This window comes from Rattus norvegicus, chromosome 7, assembly GCF_036323735.1.
Source record: "Rattus norvegicus strain BN/NHsdMcwi chromosome 7, GRCr8, whole genome shotgun sequence".
Classification (NCBI taxonomy): Eukaryota; Metazoa; Chordata; class Mammalia; order Rodentia; family Muridae; genus Rattus; species Rattus norvegicus.
The window spans coordinates 124,939,151-124,964,167 of NC_086025.1; the positions used below are offsets into that span (position 1 = coordinate 124,939,151).

The 25,017-nt window shown below is 41.3% G+C and overlaps 1 protein-coding gene and 1 long non-coding RNA gene across 7 annotated transcripts in view; one reads left to right on the forward strand and one right to left on the reverse strand.

Moving 5' to 3' along the window:
* Nucleotides 1-25,017, forward strand: part of Muc19 (mucin 19, oligomeric) — a 121,159-nt gene that overhangs the window by 41,727 nt on the left and 54,415 nt on the right. Inside the window, exons 3-26 of the mRNA NM_001309489.2 lie at nt 650-709; nt 1,331-1,559; nt 2,133-2,247; nt 2,968-3,028; nt 3,240-3,340; nt 4,988-5,201; nt 5,983-6,105; nt 6,527-6,650; nt 8,039-8,174; nt 11,220-11,312; nt 12,462-12,546; nt 12,648-12,785; nt 13,571-13,720; nt 15,349-15,443; nt 15,801-15,927; nt 17,214-17,460; nt 18,807-18,859; nt 19,657-19,757; nt 19,983-20,134; nt 20,448-20,586; nt 21,551-21,655; nt 21,744-21,938; nt 22,454-22,693; nt 23,229-23,385. Coding sequence (NP_001296418.2) covers nt 650-709; nt 1,331-1,559; nt 2,133-2,247; nt 2,968-3,028; nt 3,240-3,340; nt 4,988-5,201; nt 5,983-6,105; nt 6,527-6,650; nt 8,039-8,174; nt 11,220-11,312; nt 12,462-12,546; nt 12,648-12,785; nt 13,571-13,720; nt 15,349-15,443; nt 15,801-15,927; nt 17,214-17,460; nt 18,807-18,859; nt 19,657-19,757; nt 19,983-20,134; nt 20,448-20,586; nt 21,551-21,655; nt 21,744-21,938; nt 22,454-22,693; nt 23,229-23,385 — 3,240 coding nt within the window. The remainder of the gene's footprint in view (nt 1-649; nt 710-1,330; nt 1,560-2,132; nt 2,248-2,967; nt 3,029-3,239; nt 3,341-4,987; nt 5,202-5,982; nt 6,106-6,526; nt 6,651-8,038; nt 8,175-11,219; nt 11,313-12,461; nt 12,547-12,647; nt 12,786-13,570; nt 13,721-15,348; nt 15,444-15,800; nt 15,928-17,213; nt 17,461-18,806; nt 18,860-19,656; nt 19,758-19,982; nt 20,135-20,447; nt 20,587-21,550; nt 21,656-21,743; nt 21,939-22,453; nt 22,694-23,228; nt 23,386-25,017) is intronic.
* Nucleotides 1-25,017, reverse strand: part of LOC108351530 (uncharacterized) — a 70,512-nt gene that overhangs the window by 19,308 nt on the left and 26,187 nt on the right. Inside the window, exons 4-6 of one of the 6 annotated variants that reach the window (XR_005487322.2) lie at nt 23,298-23,404; nt 21,625-21,702; nt 15,900-15,991 (exon numbers count right to left, since the gene is read on the reverse strand). This is a non-coding gene — a long non-coding RNA (uncharacterized LOC108351530). Of the gene's footprint in view, nt 1-15,899; nt 15,992-21,624; nt 21,703-22,365; nt 22,638-23,297; nt 23,405-25,017 lie in introns of those variants that run through there. The other 5 variants (XR_001839010.3, XR_005487324.2, XR_001839009.3 and 2 more) reach the window with 5 other exon arrangements.

Consider the following 25,017-nt stretch of genomic DNA (forward strand, 5'->3'; position numbering starts at 1 on the left):
TGGTAAAGAGAGTGGTTAAATAATAACCATATTCTGAAAAGTATTTAAAATGTTTCTGAAATTCCTACTTTTGTTATTGGTATCATCCTGAGTTTTAAGCCTGACTCTGAGATTTCATACCAAATTAACTTATCTATCTCAAACGGTTGTTAGAATTATAAAAGTGGATTTGAAATTCAAGGCACCTGACAATTCCCCCTAGGAAAATTACATTTTCCATGTTCACACGTAAGTTTATTATTAGTGTTAGGAAATAGAGAGGCAGACTAAACTGTAACTTGGGCTTGCTTGTTTTGTGGCTCCTGATAATCATTTGGTTATATATTATTTTTCAAGAGGGGTAGACAGCTCTATGATAGATATGGCAAGTCAGTGATTGTGCATGATCGAAGTGAATCATCCCTAACAGATTTCAGAACATACAATGGCTGATTTGACCCCAGAAACAAGAGCAGATCCCAGGGATTGTCATGCACATGAAGTTGTCAAATCCCAGTTCTCGAGGGCAATTTTACACATTCAGGATAAGGAACCGCACCAGTGGAAAACCACATTTAACTTCTCACTTAAATATTCCATAACCTTGGAAATACATTTTGAATCAATGTATGCTTAAATTTGAATATTATTTATATCTTGTGTTGAATAGAAAAAGCATCCCATGTCCCAGAAGCAACCCCCACATACTCAGAAGCAAACGAAGTTGCTGGTAAGTAAACATAATTCAGGTGGCCGTTCATAGGTTTAGATCCAACCCAGAACCTTGAACAGTTCACGAGAGAACTAAAACATGAAGTTAAATAAATAAATAAATAAATAAAAATAAATAGAAACAGGACAAAAACCCTTCATCTGTCTGGTTGACCACTGCATGTTTGAATGACATCACATTCAGTTCACACTCTTTGTCTCTACTGCACATGAGTATAGCCCATGAAGTAGTCTATATGCGTGTACATACACATTCATACTTTATCTAATTCTTAAACTCGTTTGATATGAACGGTACCGCCTTCACACAGGATAAAAAAAATCTCTCTCCCCAAAGAAAAATGAGTGAGAAAGCTTCAGCTTCCTTCCCTTCTTCCTCAACTTAGACACAATAGTCTTTTTCCCAAGGTAAAGTAGAGGCTTTATTAGCGTTCAGTTTTAGCCGGAAGTGGCCAGTTTTGTAGTGATGAGAAAGAAACAAAGGGGGAAAAAACCACTTAGTTACTGGGCAAATGGAACCTTATTGTGATGTTTTGGTACTCAAGTAGATGAAGAAGCATCTAGAAGGTATGCTTATTGGTGTTAACAAGTGTGAATTTCCGCTCCGACTGCTGTGTAGGAGAAGCGGCTACGTGGGGCAAGGGCACGTACAAAGCTCTCAATGGCCGCATCTTTTCCTTCGAGTCCGAGTGCACATTCACTTTTTGCCGAGACTGTGCTGAGTCCGGAGAAGACTTCAATGTTGAGATCAAAAGGCATGAGAATGGTGACATCGAAGAAATCAAGGCCCTGATCGATGATGTTGGGATCTTGGTTGTGCGTGATACTATTTCTGTCAATGAAGAAAGGTAAATCACAGAATAGATCATCTACGGCTTAAAGAGTATTTTGGAGTGTGAACCAGAACCAACCAGCTCAAAAAGCCAAGTTAAGTAGACAGTCTGGTTTCAATGCGTGCCTATGGCAAGCTAGAACACAACCGGTGGCTCTGTTGCCCAATTATTCCGAGTGTCTAGATTTAGTGTGAAATGTAGACTCCGCAAAACAGATACTAGGACATCGCTATTTTTTGTAGATGTGTTGAAAGCTAAAGACGAATTTGAAGCTCCACAAATTAGAAATCGAACGGATCAAAACACCTAGGCCTTTTTTCCCCCAGAAGTAACTACTCAAATTTTAAAGAGACAGGTTTTTAACTGCTCTCTGGCCTAAGAAACTGATGTGGCATTGATATTGTACTGGTAAATATTTCAAATCATTTCACGGTTATTTTGTGACAACAGACGGACATTCTGCCTGTTTGTTTTTCCCAAACGCCAAGGCTCCATACATGCGGTCCTTGTTTGCCGGAAGCCCTTGTCCCCAGTCGTACGGTTTTCTTCGCTAGCGCACACTGCACTCTTTTTTCCTATGCGTTTCAGGGTGCAGATGCCATTCAGCAATAAAATGATCCACATTAAGAAGCAAGGCGACCACTACGTTCTCAAAACCCGCAGAAAAATCTTGTCTTTGAGCTGGGGCAAGAACAAACTCTCAGTAAGTCGACCAGTGGTTTTCTTTGAACTTTCTGGGTCTAGGTCTCTGGTTTTTAGTCATAAAAACAAACACACGGGGAAAGGATAAAGCACGACTTGCTGAGCGATTTTTACGTGCTGAGCACTTTCTCGCCTGTTAGTCAAAGTACCTCAGCGTGCAGCCTGTTTCAGATGGCGTAGGACGGAGCGAACGCGCAGGTGAAGGAAAACTAAAGTTTCTATGGGAGTCCCCATCGTGCGAATCAGAGGGTCTCTGCGCCTCTGTCTGTTTCCTGTGTCTTCTATTGCGTTGTTTTCCTTTTGCTGCTTCGTCCCATGTCAATGGCTCGTTTTTGTTTTAACATAGTATTTTTTATATTTTATATTATGTCCCCTTAGAAGTCTGTTTGTTTTCTATTGGGAGACAGAGGGTGTGATTCTAGATGGGAGGGGAGGTGGGAAAGAAACGGGAGGAGTAGAAGGAGAGGAAACTCTATTCCGATATATTATGAGAGGAAAAAAGTACATTTTCAATAAAAGATATAAAATCTACCCGAGGGTACAACACAAGTGGAGTCAGACTTGTTCCAAGTTCCAGTCACGGTTTCTTTAAGAAAGGCACCCATCTCTCAACTGACCACGAGATGGCACGGGAGGAGCCCCTGCCCTTTGTTTTGGTTAAAAACTGTCTTGAGGTGTTATCAAGATTTTACCAACATACCAATGTTCTTTGTTTTTAAAGCTCACTCTTTATAGACAGTACATAACCTGTGGTCTTTGCGGCGACTTCAACAGTGTCCCAGGTGAGATTTGACAGACTATTCCTCAGAAAATTACTTTCTAAAAGAAAAATGTAAAGATTTTCCCATTTAGATAAATTTGCTGGTAATTTGCACCCGTTTAAAGAATGAGAGACTCTTAGAATCGAAGTATATTTATCTTGCCAAGACTGTATGCCGCTCACCAATAGAGCACAGAGAAATGACTCTCTTGAAATAACGCTCTGACTTGCAGGGGAAGAAGATATTAATGAGCACATTGCCAATAGCAAAATTTCCAATGACTGCCCGAGCACTTTGAGCAGGAACAATGAAGTCTGCGAGGATGGAGTCCAGGTGGGAAAATCTGGTTTTGCCTCTCAGCAATTTTAGCACTCTGAGTTATTAAAATAAAATCTCAATGTGTATTTAATGTGGTAGGGGGGGTGTATGAAAAGAATAAAAGGCTACAGCAGTGAAGGAAACTAGTCTGCCCATTCATACCGTAAAGGCATTCACCCTTTTGTAGCTGTGGCAGGAGGAACTGAGATCAGCTTATTTAGCAGGGGCTGCTGGCATGGTGCGTTTGCATTTCTGTGTTCACTGTAGTGTACTTGGGAGCTCAAGACCAAGGTCTGCTGCCTTGATGCATGTCCATGTGATAACTTCCTCCATGTGTGCTCTATTTCTTCCCCTCCAGCCCATAGCCACCACTGCCTTTCCACCGTATATTTGATTGCCCTTAAGGCCTCTTAATATAAGTGAGATTATATAATTTAAAAATTACTTCCTGTAGAATAATTATCTCCAGGCTCATATATTTTCTGACAGCCTGTAAGGTTTTGCTCTCTGTTTTTAGAGCTGAATAATGCCACGCTATGTGACAGATTTGTGTGTGTGTGTGTGTGTGTGTGTGTGTGTGTGTGTGTGTGTGTGTGTGTATGTGCACACACATTTCTCTTACTATAGAAGCCCAGGCTATTTTCCTAACTTGGCTCCTGAGAATGGTGCTGTGTGGATGTGGTACGTGGATAGATAGTTTTTTGAGGACTGATCTCACTGGGTCCGGGCCTTGTCTTTGTGTATCCGAAATTACTGTGTTGCTTTTTGGCCATGGGTATAGAAGAGTTTCTTCTTTGTATCTGAGCTCACGTTTTTATTATTTTCTGACTTTGTGTTGACAGTCATCCTGGTGGGTTTGATTTATAGTTATCTAATGGTTGATGACATTTCACAGACTCCTGTGAACTTTCTTGTTTCCCTTTTGGGAGATGTGTGGCCTTATTGTGTTGTTTTTGCCTCATTTTTTTTTCTTTCTTTTTTTTGTTTTTTCGGAGCTGGGGACCGAACCCAGGGCCTTGCGCTTGCTAGGCAAGCGCTCTACCACTGAGCTAAATCCCCAACCCCAGATGAGCTCTTAATAAACTTTGTGATCAGCCCTTTATCAGATCACATCTTGAAAATATTGTCCTAATCCCTAGGTTTCCATTTAAAATTTTGTTTCAAAATATACATTGTTTCTTTTGCAACACATAAAAAAAATAAATGCAGTGAATTTATTCATTTTTGCATTTGGTGGTCTGAGTTTTCAGCAGGACATATCATTTCCACTATAAAGGACACTGTACTTTAGGTCACCTGTCCACCCATCTACTCATAAAATGTAAGCAGACCAGCCTAGCTTTGTGCAGCCGTAGATTTTCACCAGTTGTCACACCTCGGTAAGCTCTTCTTGCCCCTCCGTTTTCTCCTGATGTTCGTGGAAACAGATGGCTACTCAATCTCTGAGACCATCGCAGCAGTTTGAAATGTCAGAGGTGAAACTTCCTTCTGGGTCAGCCTTTATCAACTACCTAAGTTTAAGGTTTCAGTTAGAACTCAATGGCTCTACCACACAAGAGTTATGCAATAAGACATAACAACGAACCAAAGTATCTTTCTTTGGCATTGTTCGCTCCACCGCCCTTCCCATTGCATTTTAATGACATGTGTTTTGTTTTGCAGTATTGTGACAGGATTATTGGAACGTACTTTGAGAAATGTTCGAAAGTTTCCCCTTTATCCAGCGAGTACAAAAACGTGTGCGTCGATGAGTACTGCCGAACTGGAGGGAACAAGCAGACCACATGTAACACCTACTCAGAACTGGCCCGCCTGTGTGCTTACGATGGTCCTGGCGTCTTTGAACACTGGCGAGATGACTCTGCTGTGGTTTGCGGTAGGTGCCTCTCTTCTTAACAATCGTAGGTTGTTCTGAAAGAACTCTCCTAGTCCAGGTACATCTCAAAACGATTATCTTGAATAATTTTCTAAGGGGCAGGGAGGGAGTGATGAATAAGGAAGTCTTGTCTCTAGCATGTGCTAATGAGGAGATGGAGGGTCACTTTGTGATATGACTGAGACTTGTTGCAGAATCTTGTGTTAAGGTCTTAATTAGAAAAGTCATCAAGGAACTGGAAGGGGAGAAATGTAAACTCTATAAACAGTAACTGAATATCTTTAATAAATTAATCAATAAATAATTGATAAATTAATAATCAATATTAAATATTAATAATAAATTAATTAATAATTAATTGATACATTAATCTTTTTATTAATTATTTGTTTATTTGTTTATTAATTAATAAACAATGATGTTTAAAGCATTATCTTATTTTAAAAGATTAGTAGATTGTAAATAAGAGCTTTATACAAACGTAAATGTAATTTATACTTCGATGCTTGGGTTAGTCTTTATTCAACTAGAAACCGACTTAAACCTGAGGTGAAATTAAGTGATCCCACTGATTTCCCCTCTAAATTTAAAACTACTCAGCAAAATAATGCTTGAGAGACAGCCATCATTCAGTTCTATGGAGTATCCAGAATTATTTATTTGTATCTTGAGAAGAAGAGTCAATGAAACCAGTGACAGGACCACTGGAGAATTGCCTATTTACTCTGCTTGTTTCTCTATAATCTTTTTACAAGTGTGCATGGCTTTTGTATCCTTTCAGCAAAGCAGCAGTGTCCAGGAAAGCACATCTACAAAGAATGTGGACCTTCAAATCCTCCAACCTGCTCTAATGTGGCTCCCTTTCAAGACAGTGAATGCGTGAGTGGCTGCACCTGTCCAGAAGGTAACTTACTTATGAGAGATGGTCACGCCATTACAACCACACTGGACAGAGTACAGCAAACCATAGTTCTAAGGGGCTATTGCGACAGGTGAATTATTATTGGTCCTCCGACAACCCATGAAGGAATGTCGACACGCTCGAAGCTAATTAATGCGCTTTTGTGTCTGGATCCTGAGTGTTCTGGTACTCCACAAACTACACGGAGCCTATTAGGTCCTGTCTCTATGGGGCAATAGCTCATGCTGAGAAGATTTTCGCCTATGCTGTTATCAGTCAAAATGAAGATGGATCACTTACCCAGTAGCCATTTCAGGGCACACTTACACTTGCTTTAGAACTAGTTCACGAGGGGTTACAGTTGTGAAAGACTTCACTGACATTCATGTTATTTTGAGACTACATCTGTGTGTGTGTATTCTAGGTTACCTGTTGGATGATATTAGAGAGAAAGGAAAGTGTGTATTAAAGGAAAAATGTCCCTGTGAATCTAATGGGAAAGTGTATAAGCCAGGAGAAGTCCGAGAAGGCCCCTGCGGCTCTCAGTGGTATGTGTGCTCTTTTGTAATCTATGTTTAATGGATGTTAAGATACAAATCAGAGTTTTCATTCACTCTTAAAGTTATTAAAATTTAATTCAGCAAAAATTGGATGCTTTTTAGAATTATACAGGCCATGGGTGAAAAAGAGAACGGAGCAAACAAACAACACAATCACTGTGTCAGCGTTTTTACATTCCTGGCATATTACTCTTACAGATTTGGGGCAATGAGTCAGTTACCCAGAATTCTCAGAAATCTTAAAACTATGATGACTTTGAACATACGTCTACTAATCATCACACTTTAGTGTTTAGGTAACTCAACTTCTGTTTAAAGCACGAATACACTAAGATTAGCAGTGCCTACAAAGAATTACAGGACTATTCAAACACTTAGAAGCATAGTTTAAAGTGAAGGTCTCCACCAAGGTAACGTTCCCTCAAGGAATGCCGTGTGGACACTGCTCATTGAAGGATTACCATATACTGAGAATCTATAAGCCCTTAGGAGATCACATAAGGGACCCACACAAAGTAGGTTATTTATGAACTCCTTAGTAAGTATTTTGCTTTCTACTGTCTTTCTTGTTCTCCTTAATGTTATACTTTAACCATTTACATTTGTCTATAAGCTATTTGTGTGTCTGTCTATCTATCTATCTATCTATCTATCTATCTATCTATTTATCTATCTATCTATCCATCCATCTCCACTATAGGTTGGGATCTGAATATGAGGATGAACATGGCATATTTTTCTTTCTTTCTGAGATTTGGTAACCTCACTTAATATTATAATACATTCTAAGTTCCTCCATTTTCTTGCAAATTTTGTGAGTACACTTTTCTTTAGAGCTAGTTTTTCCACATATGTACCAGGTCGTTATTATCCATTCACCTGTTGATGGACAGCTAGGTTGGTTCTACTTCCGTATATAGTGAATAGAGATACATTAAACACGGAGAAGCAGTAGGTCTATTGTAGGGAATGGAGTTCTCTGGGTGTACATACGGGAGCACGATAGCTGTGTTATATGGTAATAATATCTTCCTAGGACTCACTGTCTCTGTGCCTCTGTAGGACATTGCAAAGTATAAGTTCAGCCTGCAATTCAGTTTGCACAAGTTGCCTTCATGCTAATAGACAAACCTCCAAGATTTATGTATGTTTGGGTCATGACGTTATTTCTTTTAGTGAAGAAAAAAAAAGAACCCGAAATGGTTTAAAATATCATGAGATGAAAATTTATCAGACACCTCACCACGGCTTTTGTTGGGTTGGAAATGATTGGATGGGACTTGCCCACACGTTGGTTTTAGATGTGAGGTTCTAATGCTATGGTGTTTGTCCAGCATCCAGAAGAGTCACGTCTGACTCACCTTTGCATTTAACAGCACATGCCAAGAAGCAAAGTGGTCTTGCACCGAAGCTCGCTGTCCTGGGATATGTAAGGTGGAAGGGAGCTCCTTTACTACTTTTGATGACAATAAATTTAGCCACCCTGGAGACTGTCACTTCTTGGCTGTCCACGTAAGTATTTGCTTACAACGTTTGTGAAAAATTGAACAAATTCTCAACTAATTTAAAGCACAATTCATGGTATGTATGGTTGGTTATTTTATACAAGTATACAATGTTTTTAGAGCATACCCATTTTCCACTCCCCCCTCGAAGATCCCTACCCCATAAGTCATCTTCATTCTCTATTCCTCCTTCTCCTCTTTCTCATTCTCTTCTTCCTCATAACTGACTGAGTCCAATTATTGCTACCATTATGCACATGTGTGTGGGGTTATCCACCAAAGCATGAGCAACCTTCCAGGAACTACACCCACAAGGAAAACAGACTCCTCCTTTCTCAGCAGCCCTGGACGTCCAATAGCTCTTCTGCTTGTTGTGGGTCCTTGTGAACACCTCCCTTGTCTAAACTGGAATTTTGACAGCTTGATGTTGCATGAGTCTCGGGTAGACAGCCACAACTGTTATGTGTTCATCAATGAAATGGCTCTGTCATGTCCAGAAGACATTAATTTGTATAAGTCCTCACAACTTCTGGATGTTACAAGTTTTCTCCCCCATCTTCTGTGATGTTCCTTGAGCATTTTGGGGGAAAGGCTTCTAACATGAATATTTCATTTAAGGATAATAATAATTCAGGCATTAATTCTTGTACTTTGACTAGCTCAAACCTCAACATTTACTACCATCTAATGCAAAAACAGGCTTCCTCAATGAGTTGAGAATTGGTCTAGTTGTTGGGTCTAAGGCTGGATACTTGCAAGGGAGTCTGATGTCATGTTTAATTATAACAGTAGTGGGTTGTCCCCAAGTGTGTATAATCTCCACAGCAAAGGCTCTTGGTCACGGGTAGAGTGCCAGGCATGGATGCCCTTCTAGGGAGCAAGCCTTAAATCTAATTAGAAAGATGTTAGTGGGCTCCACAACATTCATGCCATTACTACACCCATAGGCATTTCTTGTCTGGCTGATTGCAGCTCACAGGGTTTGCAACTGTGTCCGACTCTTGAGGACTCTACTTCTCCGGCAGCTTGCACAGTTTCTTCCAACACTGGAAAGGCTGGCAGGGAGGACGTAGCTGTGATATTGAGTTACTGTGTAAAGTAATACAAAAAAGACAACCTTCAAATTATTGGTTATATCTTTCAGTGTCTTCTTTTGATCACAAATTGATATATCATCTATCAATATTATATCATGTATAAGCTTGGCTGCTGGGGGAGGCAGGGTACAGGAAGTTGACTGTGCTTATCCCACACTGTCGCAGGATGGGTGGTGGGCTGTAGGGAAGTCCCAGGAGAAGGGAAGCTTCAAGGGTGGGGAAGTGCAGTCTGAGCTGTGGGAAAGCAGGGCTGCCTTGGGCGTCCCGGGGGCTGTCTGGTTCTCAGGCTCTTGGGCACCCAAGGCACTTCTGGGCACTGCTGAAGAGCCAAGAATGAGTCCCCCCCCCCACTACAGGCTGGATTGAGCTCAGGGCACAGGGTGGTGGTTCTGTCTGGTCCCAGGATGACAGTCCTTGGCATGATGACGGTGGGTTGGGCTTGTTGGTGATCATAACTGGGAATGCAGAGAAGCCTTCTAAGGTAGACTAGATGGTGATGGTTTTATAGGCAAGGGCCTTCTCCATGGTTCTGCATGTTGGATCCCAATGAAATGAGGTAGTCCATGATTTTAAGGCATTTATTGTCATGGCAGAAAGTGTATGTGTAAAACCATACCCCACTTCTCAGGGTGGGCCTGAGATTAAATATTTTTTGCAGGGAGGAATGTCTGGGAAGGAAAGCTTATTGACTAAGTCCTCCAGGCCCTTATGTACCTCATTAAAACGGAGATCTGTCTTGAGCCTATGTGACCACAGATCACTGTCCTCTACATGTGGAGGGGCTTGGGGCATTGCCCTTATGTAACTGATGGCCACAAATCTATGAGGGGGCTGCAGCTATGACAGGGGCCTGGTACCCAGGAACAGGCAAAGCTCCTAGAGTCCCTTCAGGGTCTCCAGGGCTTCTAGCCTTAGCTCAACCAGGACCACGCTACCTTTCATGGCCCCACACATGTACGCTCTGATCATTTCTTGCTGAAATAAAGTTCAACAAGCCAAATGTTAATGGATTAGCCTTCTAAGTACCAAGGAAAGCCATCACACTCTTCTGCTTGTCTGGATACGCTCAAAAGTGCTTCACGCAACCTGGTCCTTTACATAGTAGAGCATCGTCTTTGTTCTTCATTATCCCCTGAAATTTATTTTTAGCCTTTATTATACAACAGAGGAGCTCCATTGTCTGATGCCTGCTGTATTTTCACTTAGACTCTTCTTGGTACTAAAATTGGAATTAATCAGAATCTCAATAAAGGGACAGCTCCATTTCGTAGCTTCTGTCTTCAGTGGGTGTGAGGCAACTTGCAGATGGCAAGGCCAGAGGTGGATTAATATGGGCAGTTCCCAAAGTGTGGCTTCTACTGCTAAGATCCACTATCTACAGCGAAGATTCCTGTGTAACAAAAATAGTCTCTCGTCTTTCTTATTGTGCTCCCCTATTTTACTCTGAGAACTAGGGACAGGGGAAGAGAACGAGAAGCCCATTAAATCAGATAGAATGGATGCTGCTTCCACATCAGTGGTTCAGAGACCTCCATGGCTAGAGCTTTGAGTCCCATGACATTTCACATCAAAATGCAAAGCTTCTCAAGTTAAAAACCTCTTTCATCGTATCCACACAGATACCACAGGGTACTCAGGATCCAAAAGCCATTTCCAGTTTAGTTCCTGATACTCCCCACAAAGCACCACATGTACGTTGGGTGTGAGGGTTAAGATAAAAGAAAAAACACATTGCAGTAGAATGTCTGTTAGTTGTACAAAGCATAGATTCCATATGATACCCAGATCATTTATAAAGTGCTGTCTGCTCCTGTGGGCACACCAGGGGACTGGATGAGGTTTCTAGATTCTAGGCGGATTGTACAGAGAAACTGTGCAGATTTAAGTTTGTTGTGAACAAATAACGTGGTAGCATATGAGAAAATTCTTAGACAAAAACAATAATTGTTTTACAGAATGATGAAATCTCTATCAGCGTTGAGATCCATCCATGTGGGGATGGTCAGACAGGATCCTGCTTAACCAGTGTTATGGTTCTCCTGAATTCTGTAAGTATTTGACCTTCCTAAGGTTTAGCCAGAGCAAAATCTGATCAGTGATAAAATCTGGAGAAGGCTGATGAAGTTGATTCAGTGAATAAAAGAGCTTGATATGAATGGGTAGGTATATGAAGCCCAGTGTCAAGGACCGTGGGTTGAATGACTACACACGCTCAGAACTTCAGGCCTCTAGAGCAGAGTAAAAGGGATCACTGGGGTTTACTGGCCATCTAGCCTAGCAAATCTCAGTGAGATCCAGATTCAGCAAGAGACCCTGTCTCACTGGGGTAAGTCAAGGCGTGACTGAACAAGAATCCCAATGCCCTGTTCTGCCTTCTGCAGGAAAGAGCATAGGCACAGGAACCCTCCCATCCCCATACTCACACACATGAAAATTACAAAAGGGAATTAAAAAAACACACAGTTTGGGGACTGGGGTGATGGGCAGCTTATACTTACTGTGGACTTCATCCCTAGCACTAATGTGAAGACAAAGAAGGTTCAGCCTGGCCACTTTGTCTATAATTGCAGGACAGGGGAGGGAAAGAGAGTAGGGCCCAGGGGCCTTGCTGATTGGTCAATCTTGACAAATTGGCAAACTTCAGGTTCAGTGAGAGATCATGTCTTAAAAGAACAAGGCAAGTGGCAATTTAGGAAGGTATATAAGTCTGTGACTAACACACACACACACACACACACACACACACACAAAGTCAGAATTTTGAAGAATAACGACCTTGCTGTGTAAATTAAATGTATGAATAAGATTCCAGAAAAACAATTATATTTCTAGAAAAGTTGGTAAGAGCCAAGATTCTGAAGCATAACCATAATGAGCATGAATATGTAGTTGTGTGGAAATGGCAGGCCGACCATGTGTGTTCGTTACATAGTCACACTCACCGTGCTTTTAAAGGATGTGCCCCAGCTTGGTTTCTGGTGCTTACCAATGGTTACCATTTCTTCCTTGTCGGTAAACTAGAGATGAGGCTTCTTCTCCAGGGTTGGTATGAGAAGCATGAAGCATGGTGTAAGAATGGTTTTATCAATATTCATAAATAAATCCTGTAGAATTCAACATGTTTTAGTGACATGAAAATTCAGCTTCATGTAGTACACAAAAGATATCCTAGGCTAATGGAGTATTTTGGATTTTAGTCTACTTCAGGTAACAGATTTGTGTTCAACCGTGATGGGACAGTCACAAAGGATGGAGTTATAATTAAAGGCTATTACTATTCAGGTAAGGTTAACGAGAGTATTCAAGAACATGTGCGAGACGCGTTGATTTCCTCCGTTTCTAAAACTGACGTGCTGATTTCTGTGGTACAAACTTCTCTACAGATGGAGTACAGATCTTCAATTCATCTTCTTTGTACATGCAAGCGGAAATACTCTCTCACATAAAGTTGCAAATACAAATGGTTCCTAAGATGCAGTTGTACGTGTCCCTGGCCCCTGACACATCCACAGACACCGTAGGTAAGTCCTCCAAACACTCCTATCTCCAAGGATCCGACACCATTCATTTCATGTGGCAATGTGCTATAATGAGAATATCTCATATGCTGAGAGATTGGAACTTTTGCTGGACCTCTCAGCCAGAGATAATTATACACGTTGAGGTGACTTAAGACATGTCTGCTGTCCTACTGTGCACTCAACCTGCTTACGTAACTTGTATTTACGAGAACGATGTAAAAACCGACCTCCATTCATCACAGAGTCAATACCAATTTTTTTCAACAATTGATGTATTTAATCTTTTTGAATTAAGTATTTTACTTAGGGACTGGGGAAATGGCTCAGCGGTTTAGGACACTTGTTCTTGCGGAGGACCCAAGTTCAATTCCATTCCCAGCACCCACAGAGTGCCTCACAAGAGTCAATAAATCTACTTCCAGGGGACTGGATGCTCTCTCTCCTGCCTCTATAAATTACAAAGCATTCATGTGCTGCATTTCTGTACATGCAGGCAATACACTCGTGCACATATAAAAAAAGAAATCAAAACAAAATATAAAGACTCTTATTTAGTGGAAATGTTAAAAATATATTTTATATGTCCTTTTAGGGTTCTGTGTTCTGGGATTTCAGTGAAAAACCCATGGATGAAGTCTGCAGTTTCATAACTTTTTACTTAATGTGTGCCGATATTGACCAAACACATTTAGAGTATTTCTAGCAGCATTTTCAATAGAGTAGCCAAAAGGTCGTGTAGGTGGAAAGTCTAATCTTAGTTCTTCTGTGCCATTAACATCACACAGGTCTCTGTGGTTCCTTCAACAATAAGGCAGAAGATGACTTTATGTCAAGTCAGAAAATTCTGGAGAGCACAGCTCAGGCATTTGCTAACTCCTGGGAGATGATGCCTTGCCCTAAGGGAAGCCCCTCCTCCTGTGTCAGCATCGAAACAGGTGAGAGCCATTGAGAATCTCTGTTAAAGCTTGGTGCTGGCACTTGCAGGTTTATGCTGACAATCATAAGGACACATCTGATCGCTCTGCCTCTAGCTACACTTCGTTATACTGACCCAGTTTTAGAAGAAATAGAGAAGTAGTTTGGCTTGAGTGTGCATCTCAAGAAAACCCATTTGTCATTGGTAATGCATCTCTGTTGTCTTTTATTATACCTCTTTTTCTTATACAGTTACAGAATACTGGAGTTATGGACCAATTTAGAAGTCATTTAATTTATTTTCCTTTCTCTATTTTAATGGTGGATATGATCATTGATTTCCATGATGTGTATCCAAACTGCTTAGACACTTGGTTGGTAATACCAATCCCAACACAGTTCTAACTACAACCTGACATGTGTATGAAAGGCTTTCATTTATTCCCATAAAAACTCAGAAGGCACAATGTGATGTGGCCATTGTCGACATTAATACAGACATGAGCAATAGAGGGCAGAGGCCCACGATTTCCTAGGGATCACAGATGATACAACAATCCAAACACTTGAAAGCCAGTCACACTGAGCTTCCCCCTGTGGTTGTGTTGAGTGCCCCATGTCACTCTATCTTTAGATAAGAAACACAGTGTGTTAGCGTGTTAACCAGTTGCTTCTACCTTTAGATAAGAAACACAGTGTGTTAGCGTGTTAACCAGTTGCTTCTATCTTTAGATAAGAAACACAGTGTGTTAGCGTGTTAACCAGTTGCTTCTATCTTTAGATAAGAAACACAGTGTGTTAGCGTGTTAACCAGTTGCTTCTAAATGATTAGTTGTCCTGTTACTTAGTTGAGGGTGGTTGCGATGAGAGAATTATGGGATTAAACAAAAGGATGAATTTCTTATGAAGAACAGAATTAATTTATGTTCGTCAGAAAAGAGGCCAGGACTCTATAGTGGTATATTAAAAAAATCTGATTTCCAGTGCATTGTATTTGATATAATAACAACATAGATTAAACTGAACTTGGAGAAGACATTATTAATAGGAGTAGTTTCAGAAAAAAGTGTAGTGACAGCTTGTGGCTGATTTCTTAGAATATTGGTCATGGGCTGCTTTCTGAGTCTCTTTTAGGAGTTCAGACTCCTTTTCGTTTACAGTCACTTTGGTGGTGTTTCTTTTCACCTCCCTTTATGGAGTCTATTATTATGAACTTATGGTGGTGGAGATACTTTTAAACAAACAAATACCAGTTAAACCCCTTTCAAAAATAAAAAAAGTGCCTTTGGTGCACTTTTATTGGTCCGGGTGATGCAGAAGAGATAGCACGTGAGTCATTTCTGTTAACCTTGTAGCACAGAGACAGAAGATGTTGTGCCCTTCCCTTCTTTTCATTTTTATATGGAAACTGCGTGTCAGAGAAATTTTAGATGGATTAGTAGAAAACTAATCGTGAAGATTTTACCTCTGAGTGTGCTCTGTTTCCACCGTTATATTAAACATAATGACGTTGCATTTGATCCCTTGCTGCAAGCTGCTTTGGGAGCAAAACTCTGCACGGAGGCAGAGCTATGGGAAGTACACAGCTTTCCCTTAAGTTAAAGAAGCTCTGATGTTGCCCAGGCTAACTTTGCACACTTTCTTCCAGAGAAGTTTGCCGAAAGTAACTGTGAGATTCTTCTCAGCTCAAGTGGGCCTTTTGCGGCCTGTCATCAAACTGTGGACCCCAAATTCTATCATGAGGTATGTGATGGTCGAGCATTTGCAGCACAGCTTGAAAATGTTCAAGTTCTTGCTATTGTCAATAGATTAAAGTATATGCTTAAAATTAGCATGAGTCGAATAATTTACTGAAGTATGAGATAAACTAACTTTATAATATTGGAAAATAATCCCAAGTGATAAAAAGATTGAATAAGTGTTCCCTAAGTGGGTTAGTACTTAATTAGCTCTTTTGAATATTTTAAAATATTTCTAAATGTCTCGAAGTACAATTTGATTCTGGGCTCGGGAGTGCACGGCTACTCATTAAGCCGCTCAGGTTGCCTGTTCTTCTGAATAACGCTAGAGTGTAATGTATATTTCTTTCTTATTTGAAAGGAATGCAAAAGATACACGTGCTCTTGTGAAAACAGTCAGGATTGCCTGTGCACCGTCCTAGGGAACTATGTAAAAGCATGTGCTGAGAAAGAAACCTACCTTGTGGGCTGGAGAGATGGACTGTGCGGTGAGTGGGGGAGTGGCGTTGCAGGCCTCTCCCCATGCTTCTCAGCTTGTGGCATGCACCTGCCCTGGGGTGGGGAGACACATGCGTTTACAAATGTGGACCTGATCCCTTCAAATCTTATTTCCTGTGTTCTATTTTTTCTCAGAACCATTGGCAAATCTTGAGTTTTAACATTTTGATTCATAATTTTATTTCACATACTTTCATTTTTAAGATGATAGGTACTTTAGAAACATGTTTTAAAAAAAACCCCAATATATATATATACATATATATATTTTCATTTGTAAACTGAGAGCTCAAATATTGCACACAATATATCTTTGAATATGACTTCATACAGATTTACCCTGAGAAAAGAATATTAACTACCAAAAAATATTTCCAACAAGTAAGGTATAGAGGCTGGTATCTTTTCCAGCCCTTGGAAGCAGGAGGATTGTTGTAAGTTTAAGGACAGCCTGGACTACATAGTGTGATATAGTTCAACCTGGGCTACCCAGCAGCATCCTGTCTCACAAAATTGGAAAAACAACAATGCCAGCAGATTTGTCGAAGCCCATACTCCTTGGACATACTCAGCATTTCACAGGTCATGTGCAATAAGCAACATGGCCTGGCTCACTCTCTCCAGGGTCTCCTCACAGCTTAATTCTCAACTTAGCAACAGTGAAGCCCACTTCCTTTCCCATCTCTAATGGTTTCTAATTGTTTCCCACTCTATTTGTAACGACCTCCTCTGCTATGTCCCCTCCACTCCTTCTAATCTCCATTCTATGGTAAATGTCAGATAATCTTTAAAGTAAAATCACGTAGAACTGGACCGTCTAAAACACGTCAGTTCTTTCTCCTGGTTTAAAGGGTCCTATAACCACAGATAACATCCCTGGACTTAGAGATTCCCAAGCCTTTCAGGAATGTTGCCGTGATGTAGCCTTCTATGGGCTCAGTCCCCAGGTTAAGTGACCTATTTATCTCTTCCCACAGTACAGACCCTAGTTGTGCATGGAGTCGATGTGTATCTTGTGTTTTTATGACACATGCTACAATTGCCCTTAGAGCAGGAGCACAAGCCACACAAGGGCAGGGTATATTTCCTAGCCCACCAGTGGGCTTTGTCTGAAGTGCTGACTGAAAAGAAAGAATGGAATATAAGCCAATGAGCAAAGCGTGTTTCCTGCACTCATCACCCGTTACCCACTTGGTTCTCTATAAACATCAGTGGGAAGGAAGTTCTCTTCTTTAGTGCACCCATAGTAACTACTGTTCTTGTCCCTTCCCCACAGAGGTCTCTTGTCCGACTGGTCTTGTCTTCAACTACAAAGTGAAAACCTGTAACAGTTCTTGCCGATCGCTGTCGGCACGAGACCGAAGCTGTGATATAGAGGACATTCTGGTTGACGGATGTACCTGCCCTGATGGAATGTACCAGAATAACGAAGGGAACTGTGTCCAGAAATCCGAGTGTGACTGCTATGTTGAGGATGAGACCGTGCAACCTGGCAAATCCATCCTTATTGATGACAATAAATGGTATGAAGTTGATTACATAGACTCTCATGGTACCACCCACAGCAGATTACACGGATGCTTCTTACGACATTGACAAAGGAGTGTGTTTTCTTCAGAGAAACAGTCACTTGTCAGTGTGAAGTCTCCCTCAAGTCTATCATATTTTTTTTCCATTTTTCACTTACTATTGAGGCTGATTGGTATTTATTGATTGATTGAATGATTGATTGTTCTGGGAGCTCCACTGCACCATGGTGATCATACAGGGTTTGCCCTACTCTGGTTTAAACATCAGGAGAAATGTGTCTGGCAGCTTTTAGAAACAGGCAATGCAAAATGATTTTACACTCAGATAATGAACTACCGCCTTAGTATGTAGCATTCTGCAAACACTTGTAAAGCGTCTGTGTCTAGGGCTTGTATTGACTGCTATAATTATATTAAAGAAAGTAGCCATTGCCTTGTACACAGAAAACACACAACGTGCTTGTTAACAGGAAGTAGTAACCACTGTCTGGGGCATTGCTTCCCAGCAGAGGCTGGAATTCGAATTCTCATAAGAACTGATTGTTTTTCCAGACAAAACTGATGTGCGGAGAATGATTTTGTGAACAGAATAATATGGTAAATACTTGAGAAATGTGGGGCACAGGAGCTACTGTGTAAAGTTATGCTAGAAAAAGATGGAGGCCAGGCCATGGTTCAGATCCCCTGTTCACAGACATCTATCTGGTTGGGGTTCCAGGATAAGCTTTCTTGCCCTCTGTAGTTATTATGGAATCGAGTTTATGGATTACATGATAGATCTCCACAGCTACGGCGTCTCTCAGTATGAGTGATCCAGACCACCGTCAACTCGTGCCAGCACTACTGAAATAGCTAACACCCGCTTCCTTTCCATGACTCCCTCTCTATCTGTACCAGGGTCCCTCCTCTCTCACCAGGGTATCTAAAGCCAAGCCCATGTTTGGCTGAGCAACTAGCCTTCCTGGATAAATGACTGACAGTTGCCTAAAGAACAGAATGACACATTTAAGGCCAGAAAGATCTGGCTCCAATCTATTTCTACTACCTTCCCTCATTGTGTATCATTCTCCCTGCATCCACAGGAGATTCTTGGGAGCCTTGGAAACAAGACTTACTCTTTCTGCTCTTTGTTTTTCATTTTCTCAGCTAGATTAGATCCTGTGGCTAAACGTTCCATCATGTTCTCTGACACCCATAGAACTTGCACATCCGTAATAAGGTGATACCTTAGGATTTGGCAAAGCTTATACATATTCTTGTTACTGAGCCACATTTATACAATTACCCACAAATATTAATGTCTGAGGGACATAAAATATATGGTTTTGTTTTATTTCCAGTGTCTGTCAGGATGGAGTGCTTCACTGCCAAACTCCCCTTGATTTAACCTTACGTAAGTGCCCTGCCCTCATTTATTTCCCCTCTGATCCTCTTCTCTCCTCACCTCTCTTCCTCTTTTCTTTTCTTTTTTTCTTTTCTTTTCTTTTCTTTTTTTTTCGGAGCTGGGGACTGAACCCAGGGCCTTGCGCTTGCTAGGCAAGCGCTCTACCACTGAACTAAATCCCCAACCCCTACCTCTCTTCCTCTTATCATCTATCGTTCGTATATCTGTCTGTCTGTCTGTCTATCTATCTATCTATCTATCTATCTATCTATCTATCTATCTATCATCTATCTATCTACATATTTAGCCTATTTTTCCATCCGTCTATCTGTCTCTGTCATCTATCATTTTTTTATCTTTCCATCTATAGCATCATTTCTTTAGCTCATTTTTATCACTTTATCTCTACATCACTATTACTATCTCTTTCTACATCTTATTTCTCTATATCTAACTCAACATGTCTATCTCCATCTCTCTCTATTTCTATCTCCATCTCTCTCTATTTCTATCTCCATCTCTCTCTATCTCCATTTCCATCTGTCTCTCTCTATCTCTAACTCATCTTTCTATCTTATCTCTATCATCTCTACCCATACTCTTTCAATATATACATATGGGTATATATACACACATGTATACACACATATATACATTTTATATATATATTTGCAAGGATAACAGTTCTTCTACCTTAGCAAGTGCTGGAGATACAGGCATGTGCCAGAACTCCCACTTTTTAAATAAAGTGGTCAAAAAGCAGATCAGAGCTGTATCTGAACAACAACTTGTTTTTCTCCTTGCAGAAAACTGTTCCAGAGGGGCTGAATACATAGACTGCAAAGATCCCAAGGCACAGAGAAGGACTGAAAGGACATGTGCTACCCGGAACATACCTGATTTTGAGGTGAGTAACATGACATCAGAGTGGAAACTTTTAAAAGTTTAAATGTTTCAGGGTAGATATAAAGCTACAGTGTATAAGAAAATAATTAGATCACATGTGTGTACGCATGATCCTGCACTTGTCAAATGCGGGCCCCGGATGAACGTTAGCTCTATTGATACATTTAAGTTGAAGCTGATGGTGTTACATGGCGACAGAAGTGTTGATTCTCATGTTTTCTTGTAGGGTGACTTGCCTTGCAAACGTGGGTGCTACTGTCCTGTAGGAATGGTCCGTAACTCTAAAGGGATATGTATACATCCTGATGACTGCCCCTGCTCTTTCGGTGACAGAGAATATGAACAAGGAAGTGTTACTTCTGTTGGCTGCAATGAGTGGTGAGTAATAAGGAATTCACAGTTTATTAGTTTTGGATATTTAGAAATGGGTAGTTTGCTGTTATTTTTTTAATGGGAGTACAGAAGTCATATATAGGACTTTTTCAAAGAACAATGGCCAACTTAAGTTAGCAAAAGGTTTTATGTTTTGTGATATGAACTTTGTATAACATCATACCCCATGAACATTAGGCAATATAAGGAATGCACCTACAATATTTTAACCAAGAAACACTTAATGATTCTTTACAAATCAGAAAAACCATATGAATCCTGACAACATAATTATTACCCTTCCATATTCTCCTTTCAGTACTTGCATAAAAGGGTCTTGGAACTGTACCCAAAATGAGTGTCAGTCCACTTGCCACGTCTATGGAGAAGGACATTATAGAACTTTTGATGGAGAAAGCTACAGCTTCGATGGGCTCTGCCAGTATACATTCCTTGAGGTATATTTTATAATATGTTTTTCTGCCCTTCATAATCATTCTTCATATGTTCACGAGTACAGGGGAATTTTATTTTTAAAAATTAGATTTATAAAAAGAGATCTTGATGTGTTTCTAGAAGGAAGAGTGTTTTCCAGTGTGATGCTGGCTCCGGCAATTCTGCTGACTTGGCGGCATGGCTTCATGAGATGTATGACTGTGGGCATGCTAAGAGATCTGTGTTTAAGATTATAGATCTATAGAATGTACATGGAAAGTGTCCCTAAATGGGAGCACACATTGTGGCCCACACTAAGTGCTTGGTGAATCTTAGATGCTCTTTTTCTAGGTGTAACGGTAACAATGGGGACTGGAATTCGCCAAGTGCTTCCTTGCCAAGTAAAATGACATAATTTAGCCCTGTTAGAATAAACCATTGCAATACTAAAATGACTATTATTGCTCCTAAAATTCATACAGACAGGGAGATTTGAATGAATTAAGGAGATTACATTACTAACAAGAGACGGTCGTAGTTAAAGGACGAAATGTCTGATTTCCGTTTATGCTTTGGAGAGGCAATTAAGCTTTTTCCTAGGTATCATCTAATGGGTGTTTTGCTGTTGATTAGTTACCATTGACTATCAATTTTTATATGAAGTACTAAAGCAAATGAAAGACCTTTAGTGATTTGTAAAACTCAAAAGAAAACCAGTGGTTGATGTATATGACTCGTGTACCGGAATGTCTATAGTAAAGTCTGGTCTTGTGTGGAAGCAATGGGATTGGTTTTGAATCAGAACAGGCTAATTAGAGCCAACTCTGCCTGACCACAAATACAGCCAAACTGATGCATTTTGGGAATTCTTTATCGTAGTGTATGATGTATTCAGTGTATGATGATTAAGGAATCATCAGAAGTGGATGTTACAGCTAAGGTCTATGTTCCTGACATTAATAAACTATTATAACTTACTTTTAACAGGATTATTGTGGCCAAGAAAACGGCACATTCCGTATTTTAACCGAGAGTGTCCCCTGCTGTGAAAACGGGCTTACCTGCTCCAGAAAAATCATTGTGGCTTTCCAGGTGTGGTACAGCTCCTCTTGAATGCCCTCTCAGACTGTGACCTTCAACTGAAAGGGCTCTGAGTCAAAACCTTCCTTTTAATTTATAGGATCAGAACATCATCTTACAAGACGGTAAAGTAACGGCGGTTCAAACTGCGGAAAGTGAGGATTGCGAGCGCAGTGCGAGCTCGTACTCGATCCACACTGTCGGCCTGTACCTGATTGTGAAGCTTCTGAATGGAATCATCCTGATTTGGGACAAATACACAAAAGTGTCTGTTATTCTGGACCCAAGCTGGCAGGTATGGACCTCTCTCACAAGCTGGGGAAATGAACATTTAAAGACATGCCTTCATAGGCCGGAGGGGTGCCCATGGAGGGCTCAGTTCTCTTCAGTTACCATTGAGTTTACTCAAATGACCAGATCTGTCAGGAGCACACGTGTCTTGTTCCTGTTGACCACAAACATGCATCTAGTTTCCCCCATTTATTGTGATGGTTCATAATGTATAGGATTTGTTATTTTGGGATAAATTTCTTCTATTCCTCGTCTTCTCAGGGCTCTTATCATAAGGGGATGTTGGATTTTTTTCAAAAGTCTTTTTCTCTATAGAAATAATTGTGTGAGTTGTCCTGGTGTCCATAATTTGATGTATTATGTATAATATATTTTATGTATATTTTAATATATTATGCTTAATATATTGTGTATGATATATTTATTGACTTGCACACGTCTCTGCATCTCTAAAATGGAAGCACTCGATCAAGCAATTGATCTTGTACTGTGATTTTTTTGCCCCTTTAATCAACACAGAACAAAGTGTGCGGTCTTTGTGGAAATAACAATGGCGATCTTAAGGATGACTTCACAACCAGGCACTCTTCAGTAGCTGCTGGAGCACTGGAATTTGCAAACAGCTGGAAAACAAGTCAGGAATGTTCAGATACAGTAACTCAAAGCTTCCCGTGTGACTCGAACCCGTACTGCAAAGCCTGGGCTGAGAAGAAATGCGAGATCATCAGGGATGACACCTTCAGAGACTGCCACAGCAAGGTAGTGCAGCTCCGAGCACCGCTGCTCGCCTGGGTCCTTCCCACACTGCTCCGAGCACCGCCCCTGGTGTGGATCCTTCCCACACTGCCCCGAGCACCACTGCTGGTGTGGGTCCTTCCCACACTGCCCCGAGCACCACTGCTGGTGTGGATCCTTCCCACACTGCCCCGAGCACCACTGCTGGTGTGGATCCTTCCCACACTGCCCCGAGCACCACTGCTGGTGTGGGTCCTTCCCACACTGCCCCGAGCACCACTGCTGGTGTGGATCCTTCCCACACTGCCCCGAGCACCACTGCTGGTGTGGATCCTTCCCACACTGCCCCGAGCACCACTGCTGGTGTGGATCCTTCTCACACTGATCCAGGCATCACTGATCACATGGGACCTTCCCACACTGCTCTGAGCTCCATTGCTGGTGTGGGTCCTTCCCATACAGCTCCGAGCATCACTAATCACGTGGGTCCTTCCCACACTGCTCCGAGCATCACTGGTCACGGGGTCCTTCCCAGACACTAGTGTGTTGTGCTCTCTAGGTGGACCCCACGACTTATTACAATGCATGTATTGAAGAAGCCTGCTCTTGTGACATGGAGGGGAAGTACCTTGGCTTCTGTACTGCTGTGGCAATGTATGCCGAGGCGTGCAACGCAGCCGGAGTCTGTGTCTCGTGGAGAAAGCCAAACCTCTGCCGTAAGTGAACGCTGGTCTTCTAAAAGGTGTAGTTAGACAAAGGCTGTTTTCGTAGATGACTGCTCTTTCTCTCTGATTCCCCATTAAACACAGGTTCTTAAATCTAGAGAGCTGGAAAACTCCCTAACATAGGTATTCATGATGGTGAAAAAACCCAACAGAAGTAACACAAAGTATGTTTTTTAGTATAGAATAGAGTTTATTTAGGGCATGGGGAGGGGAGTTAAGAGGGTAGTAGGGGTGAAGAGACAGAGATGGGGAGAGAGAGAGAGAGAGAGAGAGAGAGAGAGAGAGAGAGAGAGAGAGAGAGAGGAGGAAGAAGAAGGAGGAAGAGGAGGAAGAGGAGGAGGAAGAGGAGGAAGAAGAGGTGGAAGAGTAGGGAGAGGAGGAGGAAGAGGAGGAGGAAGAGGAGGAGGAGGAAGAAGAGGTGGAAGAGTAGGGAGAGGAGGAGGAGGAAGAAGAGGAGGAGGGGGAAGAGGAGGAGGAGGAAAGAAGAAGAAAGGTTTAACATTTTGTGTTCAACTTTAGTTAGAAAGATGAATTTGTTCATAGAGGAATCATATGGAGTACTGATGGTGAATGTATCCCCGCCCTTGATGAATGATGGGTTTGAGTGTTCATGTCTCCTAGGCATGAGCTTCATGTACTACTCTTGGTTGAATTCCCACATATATTTCCTTGATATGCCACCTTACTGATAATGAACTTGAACATGAAATGAATCTCTATACACAGAGCCACATAACCATAATAGAAATCAACCAGCCCTGTCCCCTGTAAGCAAGGCATGATGGGAGATATTTTAAATAAATTAGAAGCATTGATAAGATAAACACTGTATTCCACTTACAAGATTTACTGATGTATCAGCCTCCTTAATTATCTTATTTGAAGAATGTTACATCTCAAAAGAACTTAATTTTCTCAGAATCTTAGTGAAACAGTATTCGCTGTAGCCCAGGATCCTCCAGAACTCCGTAGACAGCCCAGGCTGGCCTTGGTCTTGTAGTGATTCTCCTGGGAAAGCTTCTTCAGTGATTAGAGTATAGGAGTGAGCCACCAACCTGCCTATCAGTCCCTCCCCCTCCAAAAAGAGGGATTGCCTAAGACCATTAGAAAACAGATATTTACACTATGATTTGTAACAGTAGCAAAGTTACAGTTATGAAGTAGCAATGAAATAATTTTATGGTTGGGGTCACCACAACATGAGGAACTGCATTAAAGGGTCACAGCATTAGGAAAGCTGAGAAGAATCTCCAGATGATGGCTTAAAGAATCTCCAGATGAGCTGTAAAAGGGAAAGAGGTAACAAAGTCTGTAAGCAGCCCCCCTACATGTGCACTGTGTTGGACTATATGGCAATTTAGATAAATCCAAAGACGCTTGATGTGGTGAATGACACGTAGTCAGTCTGTCACTGGTGTCATAGGATCCTTGAAGAGAAAAAGAAGAAGAGAAAGAAAGGGGAGAGGGGAGAGGGGAGAGGGACTATGTGAGGAAGGAGGAGGTGGCTGGAGGAGATGGGGCAACGATCAGGATGTAAAGTAAATGAATAAATTAGTGGACAAAAAGCCAAACAGGAATTAAAGGTAGTCTTGGAAATTGAAAGGTGGGAACTGCCACACTAGG